General features: G+C 38.4%; 1 protein-coding gene across 5 annotated transcripts in view; it reads right to left on the minus strand.

Annotated features, from left to right (window-relative positions):
* The window catches only part of LOC116722899 (uncharacterized), a 38,175-nt gene that overhangs the window by 22,216 nt on the left and 2,254 nt on the right, over positions 1–13,705 (minus strand). For 3 of the 5 annotated variants that reach the window (XM_032567289.1, XM_032567292.1, XM_032567293.1), the window contains exons 2-5: positions 6,672–6,787; positions 2,380–2,470; positions 885–1,016; positions 194–262 (exon numbers count right to left, since the gene is read on the minus strand). In XM_032567289.1, coding sequence (XP_032423180.1) covers positions 194–262; positions 885–1,016; positions 2,380–2,470; positions 6,672–6,700 — 321 coding nt within the window. In that variant the 5' untranslated portion in view covers positions 6,701–6,787. Of the gene's footprint in view, positions 1–193; positions 263–884; positions 1,017–2,379; positions 2,471–4,681; positions 4,989–6,671; positions 6,788–13,705 lie in introns of those variants that run through there. The other 2 variants (XM_032567290.1, XM_032567291.1) reach the window with 2 other exon arrangements.

Consider the following 13,705-nt stretch of genomic DNA (forward strand, 5'->3'; position numbering starts at 1 on the left):
AGACCGAGGTTTGGAGGACCAGAGGTCAGAGGTCAGTTAGCATCCACACCTCACCAACCGAACCGGACTTTGACTAGGCAGACTGGAGTCGGATTAAACTGTTCCTGTTTTCATGGTTTATAATCTCACACTGTAAGAACCAGAAGCAGCCTGGTTCTCATAGTGACCTCTGACACCAAACCAAATCACTGACCTCGTCTAAGCAGCGTTCGTACTGCTTCCTCTGGTTGTCGTTTTCCACAGACAGCGCCGAGTTCTCCGCCTGCAGAGACGAATCAGAACCGTTAGCAGAAAAAACCCAGATAATCCAGATAATCCAGTCCACACAACGCTCCCTGCTGGAATAAAACCTAAACCAGTAAATACAGGTCATCCAGTCTAAAACGACGCCAAGCGAGGAAATAAAAGCTAAATCAGCTGATGGTCTGAAAGCCAAGCTTTGCCTGCAGCAGCATTTCCTGGATCCATCTCAGCAGAAATGTTTCTCCTAACTGGTGATGCTGTAAATTTCAGGGATCAAACTCCGTGACGATCCGGCAGAAGGTGAAATTCAATTTCCCCGACTGGGGCAGAAACCGTTTCTAAGAGTCTGGAGGCAACTTTTCTCCAGAAATGATTACCCCATAAATCTGGAGGCGGCCGCAGGCAGCAGGAAATAAAACAGACAAAGAAGAAGAACCGCTTTACTCCAACGTTCAGATTAATAAACCGGCTAATCCTGAGGAAACCTTCAGGCTGGACGACCAGATCGTCTGATCCAAACCTACATCTCTCTTTGTTCTGTTTTACTGCCATGATAAAAAGAAAGTACACCCTTGAACTAAGTACACCCAGAGAAATGAGTCAGTCTGTGAAAGGCTAAAGGTCATTCAAACCCGGCTTACCTCCAGCACTCGAAGGCGTTCCAGCAGAGGATTGTCGGTGGCGGCGGCGGCCTGCGGGGACGGCGGCGCCTCGGCGGCGGGGGCGCCGTCCAGACTGTCCTGCTGCTTCCACATCTCCTCCAGCAGCTTGTCCTGCGCAGGAAGCAGAGAAAAGGCAAAGGATGCGACGCTAGCCGCGATTCTGAAGAAAAGTCACTAGATTTGTTGTATTTTTGAAAAATGTTGCTAATTTGTCGCGAGTCGGATTTTCTAAAAATTGTCAGCTGACGTTTTGAAAAGTCACTAAATGTTGCGACAAATTCGCTAAATTGTCAGCAATGATTTTCCCAAAGCCCCCCCTTCACCCACTAGGCCACGCCCCTCCGTGTCTCTTGGCTCCGCCCACCTGGGTAGTTTTTTTTTTTTTTTTTTACCTATCTGGGGGTAAAAAAATATAAACTTTCATATAGTGCTTAGTTATTCTTTAATAATATTCAATAAAGTCAGGAACTTCCTCCATTCAGTCTGATACATGTCTGAACAGGAAGTGAAAGTTTAGCGAATAAAGTTTTTACAGTGAAGTCGATTCTTTCTGCAGGTGAATCCGTTAGGATTCTGCTGGATTAGGAAACATTTTGTGGTTCGTAAAAGAGCAACTCGCTCAACAGGAAACACACAGAGACTGATGCTTACAAATAGCAATGCTAATCATGCTAATGGCTAATAATCAATGATTCAAGAACTTTGTAAGAACTGTTTGTCTTTATTTTGAAACAGTTAGATTCTGTGTAAGTGCAGAGCTGTTTGAGCTCTCACACAGTGTGACATCACCTCCAGGCCTGGTGTAAACATTTAGACTTTGATGTTTTTAGATTGTCAGGGTTGCAGCTCTGTCACATAAAGGCTGTTTGCAAGAAAATAACTAGTTTATTTCACTGTAAATATCTTTCTATTAACTTTTTTTTTTAATAAAGTGGAAAAACGTATTTTGTTGGTATCTGTAGAACTGAAAGAGAAATCTAATTTGTTTAGAATCAGCAGATTTTACAAATGTTGTGACTGAAAATTAGCCACAAAATCTCTAATTGGTGCATCATTAATAAGGTGCATAAAAACTCCACAGAGACGAGATTTATTCCTCTCTGACTGCTGCCTGGAAGACACTAGCTGCTCATGACTACTCCACAGCTCCCCTTCTCTAAAGAGCTGAACTGTCCCTTTAAGGAGTTTTTTTTTGCTGAAATCACATTAAAATTCATGTTTTCTTACTGACATTCTGACATTACTGGCAGCTTATCACAGAAAACAGGAACAATGGAGACAAACCTCAGATCCACTAACGATGCGGTTTGTTGGTTTGTTGGTTTGAAAGATATGCAGAGATTGGCCCCGCCCACATTACTAATGAGCAACATCAAAGCCTGGCAGGTTGGATTCATCATCAGCTTTCATCTTTCTCTTTGCTCTTTATAATTAAAATGTTCCAGAATAAAAATAAAATTATTAACAGCTGAACCTTGTAGGCCTTCATCAGGTCCAGAGGATCCACTTTGGGTCCATCCAGAGAGTCCTGGTTCTGGAGCAGGGACCGCACCGTCTGCTCCATGCTGCAGAAACACACACACACACACACACACACACCCTCACACACAAAGGCTACAGTGGATTTCTCACAGTGATTGTAAACATCATCAGATGAATTACTAATTATTTTTGACTCCACAGTCGGGGGGTCAGTTGGTCATATTGAATGCATTAAGACTCTGTGGTGCTCGGTGCACCGCCTCCTACTGGCCAACCAGTGGAAGTTCACCAGGAATGTCCAGCTAATCAGACCCTCTGCAGTTTGAAACCAGTAAACATAAAAAAATAAAACTTGACTTTGTGTTGGCAGGAAATTCAATTTAATAAACAGGAATTAAAGTGGATGAACTTAATCACTGGATTTACATTTTAACTGCTAAAGTTATTACACCTGAAAAAAGCTCAAGAGAACCAAATGTTTCTGCAGTGAAAACTCAATTTTGTTATTAAAGTTTAACTTTTTTTTTTCAAACAAAATGTTTTGTGCATTTGTGTTACAGTTTATGTGCTTTTCTGTTTTGTTTAGCCAAAACGCAGAAAGAAATACCACAAGATGTGCTAGCTGAATAGCTAGATGAAAATGCTACAGAAGCTACTGATGGTACACAAGCTAATGAAGCTAAAGATGCTAATGAAGCTAAAGATGCTAATGAAGCTAAAGATGCTAATGATTGTGAGGATTTTCCACCGTGTAGCTTGAGGACAAACAAATATAAACTCAAACGTTTTGTAAACCCAGAGGCTGTTTTAGAGTCAGATTTTTGTTTTTTTGTGTCTAAACACGGTTTATTAATGTGACGGTTTATTACTGTGACGGTTTATTAATGTGACGGTTTATTAATGTGACGGTTTATTACTGTGACGGTTTATTACTGTGACGGTTTATTAATGTGACGGTTTATTACTGTGACGGTTTATTACTGTGACGGTTTATTACTGTGACGGTTTATTACTGTGACGGTTTATTACTGTGACGGTTTATTAATGTGACGGTTTATTACTGTGACGGTTTATTACTGTGACGGTTTATTACTGTGACGGTTTATTAATGTGACGGTTTATTAATGTTACGGTTTATTACTGTGACGGTTTATTACTGTGACGGTTTATTAATGTGACGGTTTATTACTGTGACGGTTTATTAATGTGACGGTTTATTAATGTGACGGTTTATTAATGTGACGGTTTATTACTGTGACGGTTTATTAATGTGACGGTTTATTACTGTGACGGTTTATTAATGTGACGGTTTATTACTGTGACGGTTTCTGAGGAGTCAGACATCGAGGGGATCTGTGTGACGTTTTCAGCCACCGGATGCAGAATCTGTCTGATAATGAGAAGAGAGAGACAGAGACAGTACACCGGAGAGAACAGGAAGCTGATCCTGTTTAGCAGAACATCTTCACACCTCATGACTTCATCATAACATCCACAACATCGCCATGGCAACAAATTAACCTCAGAACATCTTCACACCTACGCGGCTGTAAATAAACCACCGGTGGGATTTGTTTATAGAGACACATTTTTAACGAACCAGAAACCCATAGAGACACCAACACACACAGCCAAGGCAGGGTTTCCAAACTGCGGTCTGGGGTCCATTTGTGGCCCTGAAATAATTTTGTTCGGCCCCTGACCACAAGTCAACAATGGTAGAAAAAAGTCATGACCCAAAAATGTGTAAATTTTCTGTTTTCCTATAAATAACCCAGCAGCCTGTTTTATGTTTTTTATTTTTAATGATATACAGATTTCATAATTCTTTTTAAATCAAAATAAATTCATTTTTCCACCTGCCAGCTGTTCAAATCTGCTGGTTTTGGTGCCATGGGCAGAAAATTTGGACACCCTGCACTAACATAAACGTGACGCTCACCAGCAGGAAGATCGAAACAATCACAGACTTTTTCACGTCAGTCTGATTCTGATCATTTCACCAAATTATCTGATAGCTTTTAACCTTTCTGTTGCTGATCTGTCGTAATTCTGCAGCAGAAGAAGCCAGACAGGAAATCTGGGCGTAAACAATGGCTTCAAACGATAATTATTAGATCATAAAAGCAGTCTGATCCATTGAAGCAGCATTTATTTTGGACTTTATTGTAAATCTGAAAATCATTAACTTCTTATTTTCATTTCACTCCTGAGTGATTAGAAACTGTTGCTGCTTTAGCGGCTGAGTCCTGCTGGTGATCTCAGTGTTTTCCTCCAGCCGCTGCGTGACTCACCTCGGGTTTCCAGCTCGCATCAGCAGCGCTGACCGTTTCCTCTTAATGTCACGGCCACTGACATTTCACTTTGCGGCTTGAAGCAGCTTTTCTCCACGTTTGGATGCGAGCGGAGCAGCAATTAAACCAGACTGAGACGCACCGCTGACCAGAAACAAACCTCATCAAACGGCGGAGAAGGAAAAGCTGAACTCTGTTCACGCAGCAGCGCTGCAGGAGACGCTCAAAGGTCACAAACAGCCAGGAGCTGAAGGTTCGATTCCCACTGGGAGCCACAGCATTTTGTTTCCAACCAACAAAGTCTAAACTCCAGAGAGAAAACACCATGAAAACTATTTAATTAACTCTTTCAGAAACGTGTTTTTCCCCATGTTGATTTTAGGAACAGTAAAGAAGTTTCCACATGAGCATAACTGCAGAAACACGAGGCTGAAACTCAGTGGCTGCGCAAAATTAGGCGCCCTAACCCAAAGCACCGGTTAGCTGCAGTAACTAACTAGTTAGTACCTAACATTAGCTACAGTAACGCTAAAAGGCTACAACAGCTAATGCTAAAGCGCTAACATCAATTCAAATTCTATCTGCCCTCAAAAGATTAAAACCCTCGAGCAAAAACTTAATTATGACATAATAATTTACATATCCTTTAGATATTGTATTAATGTTTATTGTGTTCTTTACTGTTTCATTTTGTTCCCGTTTGTTTCTATATTGGGGGAAATAAAGAGGAGGAGAGGAAACAGAACTGCTGCAAAAACAGACTTCAAAATAAGAGCATGAACATAAACATCTGACTACATGATGGATTCTTAACAGTTGATAACCAGAAATTCAACCATGTCAAACTTTATTCAACTGAAAGTTTACAAAACAGACAAAAACATTTTGCACTTTTGAATTTATCGGGGGAAGCTAAGTGCGCTAAACGTTTCCACAGTTAGCAAATGAGCAAAGCTCTCAACATAAATTAGCTTTGCTATTAGCATGCTAGCGAATTAGCACAAGTGAGCCCACAAGGGCCAAATTATCGTCCAGTGGAAATATTTATATGATAAAGTCTTTGTTTTAAAACCACTAAAATGCAAACTTTATTTTGATTCTAAACCCTGTAAACTGTAATGAAACGCCACCCCTCCCCCACACGTTGCTGTCAGTTACAGCGTGTATAATTATTTATTGATGATACAGAACAGAACTGATGGCGACCAGAAGAGCGCCACCTGCCTCTCCGGCTGAGATCTCTCTGTTTTGTCCTAATTTTATTGTTGCAGCTTAGCGACATTTAGCTTCAGGCTTTGATCAGTGTGATTCACTCTTCAGGAGCAGAAATGAATGAATGAATGAATGAATGAATGAATGAATGAATGAATGAATGAATGAATGAATGAATGAAGTGGCGCTCTGACCCATTTCCCTACTGCAGCAGAAACAAAAACAGGACCAGCGCCCATTACTATTCAATTAATAACTCGGTTTTTTTACCGAATAAGTTTATTTCTGACATGTGATCAAAATTTTCATCCATTTTAACTTTTTAACTTTAACTAATCAGATGCCTTAAAAATCCTTCAGTTAAAGTAAATTTCAGGATTTTATTCAATACCAACGAATAAATTAAGTAAGCTGTGTTAGCGTCCTGTGTTAGCGTGCTATGTTAGCATGGTGTGTTAGCATGCTATGTTAAGCATGGTGTGTTAGCTTCCTGTGTTAGCATCCTGTGTTAGCATGGTGTGTTAGCATCCTATGTTAGCATGATGTGTTAGCGTCCTATGTTAGCATCCTGTGTTAGCATGGTGTGTTAGCGTCCTGTATTAGCATGCTGTGTTAGCGTCCTGTGTTAGCATGGTGTGCTAGCGTCCTATGTTAGCATGATGTGTTAGCGTCCTGTGTTAGCATGATATGTTAGCATCCTGTGTTAGCATGATGTGCTATCATCCTGTGTAAGCTTTTCTCTGTTAGCATGCTGCGTTAGCATGCTGTGCTGTAGTACCTGGAGAAGTGCTGCTGCAGTGTCACCATCTGCTGCTGAGCGCGCTCAGTCGGCTCCTCTCCTCTCCAACGTTTCACCAGCTGGGGTTTTATTCTGGATCCGACTCGACGGCGGCGCTGCAGGGCAAACAAGCAAAAACTTAGTTTGTGTTCATCTTTCAAAACTAAATCCCAGGAAGGATTTCAAAGAGTCTGCACATCTGTTCACTGATCTGGAGGGAAAACAAAGTGAAGGCAACACATTGTTTATGCCCAAGAAGTTTTAACTGTCATATTTAATTTAAGGTATCAAGTTCCATAAAAAATATCTCCTTTAAAACAGACAGGATAAGAGACAGATCGCCCATTTTATTGCCTGCTGTGTGCTAAAGTTTAAGCGAACAGAACATTTCTGTGGTTTTCATAAAATCATTTAGATATTTGAAAAATAGTCTGTTTTTTATTCAGTGTTTCCGGCTTTATGCTAAGATAAACTAAACTAAGCTACATTCAGTTCAGCTAAGCTAGGATAGGCTAAGCCAAACCAAGCTAAAATAAGCTGAGCTAAAATAAAACAAGGTAAAATAAGCTACACCAAGCCAAGATAAGGTAAAGTACAACAAGGTAAAACAAACTAAACCATGCTCAAATAAACTATGCCAAGCTAGGATAAGATAATATAAACTAAAGACTAAATATAAAAACTAGCCAAGTTAAACAAGAAACTAGCATAAACTAAAATACAATAACAATGTGAAATTTTAATTTTCTTCCAGTAAATGCTTGAAAATCGACTAACAGATAAAAAATAGATGATTTTAACTTTAGTAATTTAAATGTTTGTGAGTTTTCAGATTAAAACGGTTTGGAACTCAACTTGCTGGAGATAAAATCATATTTTCTGTCAAGCCGTGTTTTCTTTAGCACCGATTCATATTTAGTAACGAGCTGCCGACAGACTAAATGTAAAACTTGTTTTTATCTGGTTGACGACACAACGCTTCAAGCCAAAGGAAGGAAAACCTGAAGATCAGCTGCTCCTGTTTTCTTCTGATGAATATTAACAAACTGAAGGCAAATCGAGAACTTTCTTTCTGCGTCAGTGAACGTCACAGTAACTATGCTTCATATGATTTAATATATATATATATATATATATATATATATTTACATGCAGGTGTTTTATTAAATCGAATTTCTATGTTTGAATCAATCAGACCTCAAACGGAAGCCAACGTTTCTCCTGTAGATCAGTACCGCCCCCTGCTGGCTGCTGGCTGCCAACACGGAGAATCAGTTCAGCGTTTTCATTTTACAGGATTTATTTTAAAGGTACATTTTCACTATAATCTAGTTTAAACAAACATAAACAAACGTCATTATTTCGTTTTGAAACTTCTTCCCTCCTTTAATAAATCCTTATAATATCTGAACAAAGTCAGAGGATTTTGACTCTGAAAGGTAAAAAAAAAAAAAAGCAGATCTGGTGAAGTTATGTTCTTATTTTATACTATACATATAAAATTCTGTGTTAAAGATTTTATGATTCTCAATGTGTTTATCTTTGTGAATTTAATCAGAAAAACGAATTAGAAAAATCCCTCAGAATAAATGTTTCTGCCGGCAGAGGGCGCTCTTCTCTCATTTTCAAACCTCTTAGTTTGAAAATGAGAAAATTGCTTTATTTTGTTTTATAGAAAACTAATTTTTAACCTTCAATACAAATAATGAAGAAAATGAGAATTGTGCATATTAAGTAAACTACTATAAAAAGTTACAAATGTTTATGTGCCTTTATATTTTAAAATTCATTTAATAAATATTTTCTACTTCCTGTTCCCATTTTGACCCTGAGCCTCACAAACGCAACAGTTATTAAAATAATTCACTTCTCTTCAAAAATAAATAGATCAAAGCTTCTTGACTCTAAAATTTTTATAAGCATTTTTTTTCAAAAGTTAAAAAAATATTTTTTATATTTTCCTTGTAATGAGTATATTTGTATTTTATTTAAATAATTTAAAATTGGATGTCACAATTAATTTGATTAATAATAATGTGTTCATATTTTTCACTTTAATTTATAAAATTAAATATGATAACATTACAGTGGTGTTAAATATTTGAAAGTTACAGTATTGCAAATTTTTAAAAAATAAATACTTAAGCTTATACAGTGCTTTAAATATTTTTCACACTTTTTGATTCATTAGTTTTTTAAGTCTTCACAAAAAATGTAAATTATTTTAATATCTTTTAATTCTATTTTCTAAGTGAAATGGCTGTAAGGCTCGCAGGGCGGTGCTGATCTGTAAATGCTCTTATTGTGAAAGAAATAATAGAAGAAGCAGTTTCTGTTTCACAAAAACAAAGAGCTTCACGATGAAGCTCTTTGTGAGCTACAGTAGATGATTATTATGGGATGTTTGGACTAAATGATTCTGTTCTTGCGGTTCTATAGAACCGCAGAAACTGATGAGTTCAGAAAACAATAAAACTTTAACAGATCAGATATTAAAGATGTTGAACCGCAGAACTAACAGAACCAGAGCATAATTATTAATTAATCCTCATTTTACTAAACAGAAACACTTTTAGTTTCAGAGATCAGAAAGATGCAGAAAAATAAAATAATTTATTAACAGATGAAAATGAAACCTGAACATGTGACAGACGTCTCTGTGAAATCACAGATTAGACAGAAAAATGACATTTCAGTGCAAATCTGATGATTCAGTCTCACTTTCAAGCTTCCAGTTAAAACAACAGCTGGATGTAAACATGGAGCAAACCCTGTCAGCAGACGCTCTCCTCTCTGGCCTAGTCCAAGCACAGGCAGATACATGGGAAAACTAACACATATTTAGTAGTTTTGTTCTTTAATCAAAATGCTTTAATGTCACAAAAAATTAAAAAATCTGATCAAATTGGACATTTTAGAAGCTATTTGTTTGTTTATGGCAAACAGAGAAATTATCTCTGTAATCTCTGTTACAGAGATAATTGTAACAGATTATTTGAACAAATGACAAATGTTCAATGACATCATTGAACAAATGTTCAATGATGAACAAATGTTTTTCCTTTGACACGATTTCCAATCAACATCGTCTCATTTTAATAACTTTATACCTTAATATGTGGCTCAGCCTGCAGATGAACCTCCTGGCGCCATGTTTGATACAAAGTTCCTGTAAGTCTGATGCAGAACTGATCACCGCCATCTTGGTAGGCAAAGCAAAGCACAGCTGAGCCATGGCTGCCAGAGGAACAAATATACAAACACTCTTCACCAATGTGCAAGAGAAATATGTATCAACAAAATGGCTGCTGTGGGGTTAGACCCGTATGAGACGGTGAGTTAGCTAAGCTAGTTCTGCAGTAAATACTACAGTAAATCTCAATGATATTTAATTAACAGAGGGTAGAGTACTTCAGTAGTTACAATGAACTGATATTATTCATAAGTTAGACAGGAACAAAGCGAGAGCTAGTTGTAAGCTTGTTTACTGTTGTCATAGCAACTGCCTACCAAGATGGCTGCCAGTCACAAAGTTCATGGAAGTGTGACATCACATGAGAACTATCTAACAGGAAGTGGTGGTTTGAAGCAATTTGATTGGCTGACAGCTTGTAGCTCCGCCCCCATACCACATTGAGACAAAATAATAATAATAATAATAATAATAATAATAATAATAATAATAATAATAATAATAATAATAGAGAAGGAGAACGACCTCGCTGCAGCAAACAGGAAGGGGCGGGACGGACCGCTGTCAGTCACAGACCTTTTATGGAAATGAGACCATTGCACTCCGGAAGTGAAGGGGGCGCTGTTTCCTATATAATCTGTGATATATCTTCACCTTTAGGAAGAATTTTCACTCTCAGCATGTAGTTGAACTTCTCTCTTTTATTTACTTATATAGAATTAATAATAAATAATAAAGACGTTGTGGTATTCTGATTTAGTAATGTAATTATATTAGTTGTGTTACCATAACCACGCCACTAGAGGCAGTATCAGGCCCGAAAAGATGCAACTAAGGAGCAGATTTAGAAGTTCACAGAAAGCTACAGAATCTGTTAAAAACTGTGAGCTGCACTGAAGTAAATAAAAGAGAGAAGTTCAAATACATGCTGAGAGTGAAAATCCTTCCTAAAGGTGAAGATATATCAGATTTCAGAAGAAAATAAAAACGGGAGACCGCGGATAATATAGGAAACAGCGCCCCCTTCACTTCCGGAGTGCAATGGTCCCACTTCTTTAAATAAGGTCTGAGACTGACAGCGGTCCGTCCCGCCCCTTCCTGTTTGCTGCAGCGAAGTGGACTTGACCGTTTGCTCTCAACTGTTTCACATTTCATCTGTTTCCAGTCAAACTGGCAAAACACCGAGGAAAACATGCAGCGTTTTTACTTAGAGGAACTCTGCAGTGTAAATAGAGTAATTAGCGTCTTCCTTTGGATGGATGGATGGATGGATGGATGGATGGATGGATGGATGGATGGATGGATGGATGGATGGATGGATGGATGGATGGATGGATGGATGGATGGATGGATGGATGGATGGATGGATGGATGGGAGCGGAGCGGCAGGTAATTAGCTGTAATCATGTTGGAGTGATGAGAGCAGAACCAAAGAGAGGCCGGTCCCTCTGGGTGTTCAACCCAAACATATCTCCACCTCAGATCGCATCCTGCTGTTAGCCGCAGCTAGCTGTTAGCCGCTAGCTTCAGTCCAGGTTAACCACACACACACTTCTCCATGAACCAAATGGTCACTGATGATCTTTAGATGGTTGAGTTTAAGGTGGATTTACTTGAATTCAGATCCAAACTTTTACATGAAGGCTCAGATATATACATACACCCAGTACTGTCAGGTTAAAGTGGGTTTGATTCACAGGTTCAGATTTTAATCATGGGCCATAACTTCATCAGTGACTCAACCACCAACCGGGTCTCAGTGATCCGACCCAAAACGGTTCCTTCAGATGAATCAATGCAGGTTCAGAACCACCACGACCCAAAGGACCACTGCAAAGGTTACGCAGTTATTGAGGTTGCTATAAGAGACAAAAATAGAGGTGAATTTTTAACAAAAATAAATGTTTTTCTAATAACTGGATTATAACCAGTTAATACCCTGAATTATTGCTGTTAATTTTGGCCGTCCTCTGCAAACTGCAGGAAGATTTTAGCTTCTCTCTTCCTTCGTATTCAAAGGATGGTACATTTTATAAACTAAGAAATTAAGTATTAAATTAAGAATCAAATGAACTGGGACAAACATTAAAAACTCGCCTGATGAATCTGAGACAGAGTGCTTTCTGGGAGAATTTTAATTTGTGGTGTAAACATGAAGGTTTTATGCATCCATCTCCTTTTTCATTCTATAAATAATCCTCAGCAGAGATATTTCTGGCTCAAAGCTGCTTTTTATGCACGGTTGATGCTGCAAAGGGTCCAGCAGTGACGATCCCACCAATCAGGCAGCGCAGAGCTTTGATGCAGAGCTATTTATTCCAGACTCTGTTCTGTGTTTCAGTGGATGATTCAGCGCAGCAGATCTGCTCCAGCGGATCGTCGGATGAATGAAGTGAAACTCGGCTCATCTCAAACTGCATGCAGGCTAACCCGTCTCCAACAACACAAAACACTCAGCTGGAGTCTGGACAGAAAACCCTAAAAACGCCCACATCATCATCCCTCCACCACCGTGCCTCAGCTTTCCTTCAGCCAGATGCAGCCCTGCTAACCTCAGTCTGGCGGCCATCTTGTTTCTGGGAGGCTTTTCTCCTTCAACATGTCCAAGCAGCCTTATTGGTTCAGCGTCGTGACCTTTAACCTTTAACTGACTCAGCAGTTTTTCTGACTGGACCTGAAGAGTAACAACCGATGGATCTGTGATAAACTGACTGACGCAACAAAACGAACACAAAATGCTCCGACTGAAGATTATAAATAAAATATGCATAAAAACCAAAACAACAAGAGCAGGACCAAAACGGGTACGGAGCAACATCCCTGACAAAAATCAGAGATCAGCATTACGTCGACCTGGTTCACCCACTTCTTCCAGTGTGAACCATATAAAGGCTGTGTGTATTTTATTGGTGTTATCAGAATAAAGGGGGGTGAATGAACCTGAAACACGAGTCTGTATTTACGCTCCAGTTTGTGTTGGTCTGCCTCTTAAAATCCCAGTAAAAGTCTTGAAAGTTTGTTGTGACAGAAATAGAAACAACTTTATGACTTTAATTAAAACGCAGTGGGCGGAGCTTCTGCGCCACAAAACAGGAAGGAAACATTTAATTTACTCTTAGTTTCTGAAATTAAATTTGAAGGGAAGAAAAACAAAACAGGTTTAAAGCTCATTGTGTCACAAAGAAAGAAGCAGAGTGTGATAAACTAAGTACACCCTGGCTGCTTCTGATGGGATTTAAGAAGGAAAGAAGAAACAAGCTCTGCTAATTAAAAGCACTTAAAATGGACGTATTTTAAATCCTTCCTTTATATATATATATATATATATATATATATATATATATATATATATATATATATAGGCTCCCAGGCCTCTGGTAGAGGACCCGAGCTCAGAGGATAAGAACCACCCGCGGTGGGTGAGAAGGGAATTATTATATATATATATATATATATATATATATATATATATATATGTATATATATATATATATATATATATGTATATATATATATATATATATATATATATATATATATATATATATATATATATATATATATATATATATATACATATATATATATGAGAGATCCATATATGATATCTTTAAAGCTGAACTTTGATGCTTTGGTCTGAAAAACAGATTTCTGCGGTTGGAGGATTTCTCTTTAGTCTTTGGCTGAAGACCAGGAGTGATTTCTCCCGCTAGCGCTAAGCTAGCATGTTTGTTTTGGTTGTATTTACCCAGAATGCAGCGCTGTAGTCCACATCCTGCTTTTGGAGGGGTCTCCGGTCCAGTTGGTGTTCACATACGCATTTAAACCGAACCCAGATCAA

This window comes from Xiphophorus hellerii, chromosome 7 (genome assembly GCF_003331165.1).
Source record: "Xiphophorus hellerii strain 12219 chromosome 7, Xiphophorus_hellerii-4.1, whole genome shotgun sequence".
NCBI classification, from domain to species: Eukaryota; Metazoa; Chordata; class Actinopteri; order Cyprinodontiformes; family Poeciliidae; genus Xiphophorus; species Xiphophorus hellerii.